Consider the following 4132-nt stretch of genomic DNA (forward strand, 5'->3'; position numbering starts at 1 on the left):
TATATATATATATATATATATATATATATATATATATATCACATAAACTGCAAAAATGCCTTGTGAGTGGATTTGGTAGACAGAACCTGAAAGAAGCCTGTCATGTATGTGTATGTATATCTATATATGTGTGTCTCTGTGTCTGTGTTTATGTCCCTGTAACTTAGCAGTTTGGCAAAAGAAACATAGAATAAGTTTTAGGCTTTAAAAAAAATAAGTCCTGGGGTTGATTTATTCAACTAAAACCCTCCAAGGTGGTGCCCCTGCATGGTTGCAGTCAAAATGACTAAAGCAAGTAAAATATATAATATCAAGAGCATAGCTGCTAGAATAAGAATAGGCTTGGCAAAGTTCATAGAGCTCCTACCTCTGTTGGTAACAAAGGGCCTTTCTCTCAGAGTGAAAGGCAGATTCTATGATGTCTGTGTGTGAACAACCATGCTACATGGCCAGTGAAGTATGTAACTGCTGAGGACATGCATAGGTTTGAAAGAAATGAAGCTAGTATGTTTCACTGGATGTGCAATGTCAGTGTGCATGTACAACAGAGTGTAAACATCTTGAGAAAAAAGCTGGGCATAAGAGGCATCAAATCTGGTGTGCAAGAGAGATGACTACATTGGTACAGTCATGTGACGCTTATGGATGTGGACAGCTGTGTGAAGATGTGCCAATCTCTACCAGTGGACGGAAGTTGTAGAAGAGGTAGACCCAGGAAGATATGGAACAAGGTGGTGAAGCATGATCTTTGAATGATGGGCCTCACAGAGGCAATGACATGTGACTAAGTTTTTTGGTGATATGCTGTGCTTGAGAAGACCTATCAAACCAAGTGAAATCATAGTGGTGACTGTTGTCAGTCTCATGTAACTGGCATGTAAAAAGCAGCTTTCAAGCATTGGGCCTCACGGAGGCAATGTGGCCAATGCCAATGTCACATAACTAGCACCCATGCTGGTGGCACATAAAAAGCACCTTTCAAGCATTGGGCCTCACAGAAGCAATGACAAATGACCAAGACCTTTGGTAATATGCTGAGCTTGAAAAGAAAACTTATCAAGCTAAGTGAAATCATAGTTGTGGTAGATACTGGTGTCATGCATCTGGTACCCATACTGGTGGCACATATAAGCACTCATTACACTCTTAGAGTGGTTGGGTGGTAGGAAGGGCATCCATCTGTAGAAACCATGCCAAATCAAACTGGAGTCTAGCCCTAGTCAATGTATGGACAATGGACATTAAATGATGATGATGACAATGATTATATATATATTATCATCCTTTAATGTTTGTCTTTTCCATGGAGGCATGGGTCAGATGGTTTGACAGAATCCATTGCACTGGAGGACAGAATCCATTGCACTGCTTTGGTATGGTTTCTATAGTTTGATGACCTTTCTAGCACCAACCACTTTTCAGATGTACTCTGCCTTTTTCATGACACCAATACTACTGAAGTTGCTTTGTACCTTGCAAAACTAATATTCCCTTCAACTGAATGGAACACCAATAGTGATAGAGGCAGCTTTGCACTAAATATTGAAAAGTTAAAGAAAGAAGTAGCTGAAATAGGGTTATTGATGTAAAAGAGATACAGGGTGGGAGTAGGAGCTGAAAAGAACAATGGAGATGAAGTGTGTTTTGTAGGCACATAATAAAGAGTCAGAAGGAAAAATTGTGCTTGTATGTAATGTGTGTGTGTGGAAATGTAGCCAAATGGACAAATAGTTGGATAATCTATACAATGAAGCTATTCTTCACAAATACTCTACATACAAATATATATTTATTTTGTTGTTATACTACAGGAGTTTGTGGGATGAAGACCTCCATGAGAGCAGTGTTGTTGAGAAGCTGGACAATCACACAGACATATTCCAATACACACGAAATAGTATGCCGCCACATCCATGCCGACATTACTGTTTGATCAGGTGATTACTTCATCTTTATTTTGCATTGTTCAAGTTTTCTCTGCCTTTTAACAATCTCACTGGCTTAACTTCACATTCTTACGGCATCTATTATAATTGTTGTACCTCAGATTATTCAACCTACCCAGTCCTATGTGTTAGGTTATCTATGCACAGTCTTATGTACCACAATCTGTCCACTGTTGTTCAATAAACTCAGTCCTATGTACCACTATAAATTTTCTATTGTTCAGTAATCCTATGTACTGTTGTCTATTCACTATTGTCTTGTAAATTTGGTCCTAGATACCACTGCCTGCCAACTTTTATTTAACAAACATAATCTTAAGTACAACATTGTCTACTGTTCAATAAACCCAGTCCTGTGTACCACTCTGTGTTCACTATCATTCAACAATTCCAATATGTACTACAATGTTTATATACTATGTTTCAATAGTCTTAAGTTTATTGAACAGTGAACTGATAGTATGGTACGTAACACTGGGTCTTATGTGGTCCACAGAACTGGTTCCATTGAAACTTGCTGACTATTCAATAAACGCAATCTTTTATGTGCCACAGCCTGTCCACTGTTGTTGGATAAATCCAAGTTATATAACACTGTCCATCTACTATTCTATAAACCCAACGTTATGTACTATTTTCTGACCACTGATGTTCATCAAATCCAGTTATATGTACCACAATGTCCACTGTGATTCAATATGCCTAGTCACACTGTTGTTCAATAAAACTAATCCCATTGTAGCATGACTCCAAATTCATAACAGCCAGCAATATGATGTAATGTCGTATTGCTGAGGAAATATGATTGTCGTTTTCCCATTGGTTGAAATAACTGCTCATATTTGAATTCTGAGAATTAGTAAAAGAATATTTTTATGAAATTTCTATTCTTGAAAGTCAAGTTGAGCAGTTATAAAAACCCTGGATTTTGGGGAAAACTTTAGTGTCTGTGGTTGTCTAAATGAATCCATGTCACTCAAATCCAGAGTAATGGTTATTACCATGAGAAATACTCTTTAAAAGTCTGACACCTATTTTGGTTGTCGTGTTTCATTATTTAAGCCTAAGAATTAGCTAGAAAAATAATATACGTATTCTGCGGGACAACCTGCTGAGAGCCACCGAAGAGATCTGTGGCTGGTGTAAAGTCCCCTCTCAACCCAAAGTAACGTGGTGGTGGAACAAGGAGGTAGACAGGGCTATTAGACAAAAGAAACAGGCTTGGAAGAACGGTGGTAGCAGGGAATTGTATCAGACTGCCAGAAGGGAAGCTAGGCGACAGGTTTATTTAGCCAGGTGGGAAGCAGATAAGAAAAAATTTGCCAATGTTCTGCGCCATGAAGACCAAAGACTTGAAGTATTTCGTGTTGCAAGACAGTGTGTGAGAGAGAATCGTGATGTTGTAGGAGAGAAATGTGTTTGCATGGATGATGGTACGCCTGCACTAAACAAGGCTGCAAAGAAAGAGGTTTGGAGACGCCACTACGAAAGATTGCTCAATAAAGAGAATGAATGGGAGAAAGAGAGTCTGCCGAATGTCAACCCAACAGAGGGACCAGCTATCCGAGTTGACAGTACCATGGTAGATAAAGCAATTAAGAGTTTGAAGACAGGGAAAGCCCCCGGCTCATCAGGAATCACTGCAGAGATGCTCAAAATATCTGGCAGTGTCGGCTATAGCCTAGTCACCTGTATTGCTAACCAGATGATACACGAAGGAGTCATACCCAATGACTGGTGTAGTAGAACCATAGCCAACTGCTACAAAGGTAAAGATGATGCTTTAGATACAAATAATTACAGAGGTATCAAGCTGTTAGATCAGGTAATGAAAGTCACAGAGAGGGTCATAGCCCAACAAATTAAGGAGAGAGTCAGTTTAGATGAGATGCAGTTTGGGTTCGTGCCAGGGAAAAGCACCACTGATGCTATATTTCTGGTAAGACAGCTGCAGGAGAAATACCTAGCCAAGGATAAACCTCTGTACCTGGCTTTCGTTGAAATGGAGAAAGCCTTTGACAGGATCCCCCTAACCCTTATCTGGTGGTCAATGAGGAAACTCGGGATAGAAGAATGGTTAGTGAGAGCTGTCAGTAAGGTGAGGGTTGGCAATGAGTACAGTGATGAATTCCGGGTAGAGAAGTTTCAGGTGTGGAAGCAAGGATTAGAATTGAAGGGCCTTAGAG

The 4132-nt window shown here is 39.6% G+C and overlaps 1 protein-coding gene across 2 annotated transcripts in view; it reads left to right on the forward strand.

The window, feature by feature from the left end:
- LOC106883507 (stAR-related lipid transfer protein 13) overlaps positions 1-4132 on the forward strand; it is a 75541-nt gene that overhangs the window by 53175 nt on the left and 18234 nt on the right. For both annotated transcript variants that reach the window (XM_052972400.1, XM_014934536.2), the window contains one exon: positions 1812-1937. In XM_052972400.1, coding sequence (XP_052828360.1) covers positions 1812-1937 — 126 coding nt within the window. The remainder of the gene's footprint in view (positions 1-1811; positions 1938-4132) is intronic.

This window comes from Octopus bimaculoides, chromosome 13 (assembly GCF_001194135.2).
Source record: "Octopus bimaculoides isolate UCB-OBI-ISO-001 chromosome 13, ASM119413v2, whole genome shotgun sequence".
NCBI lineage: Eukaryota > Metazoa > Mollusca > Cephalopoda > Octopoda > Octopodidae > Octopus > Octopus bimaculoides.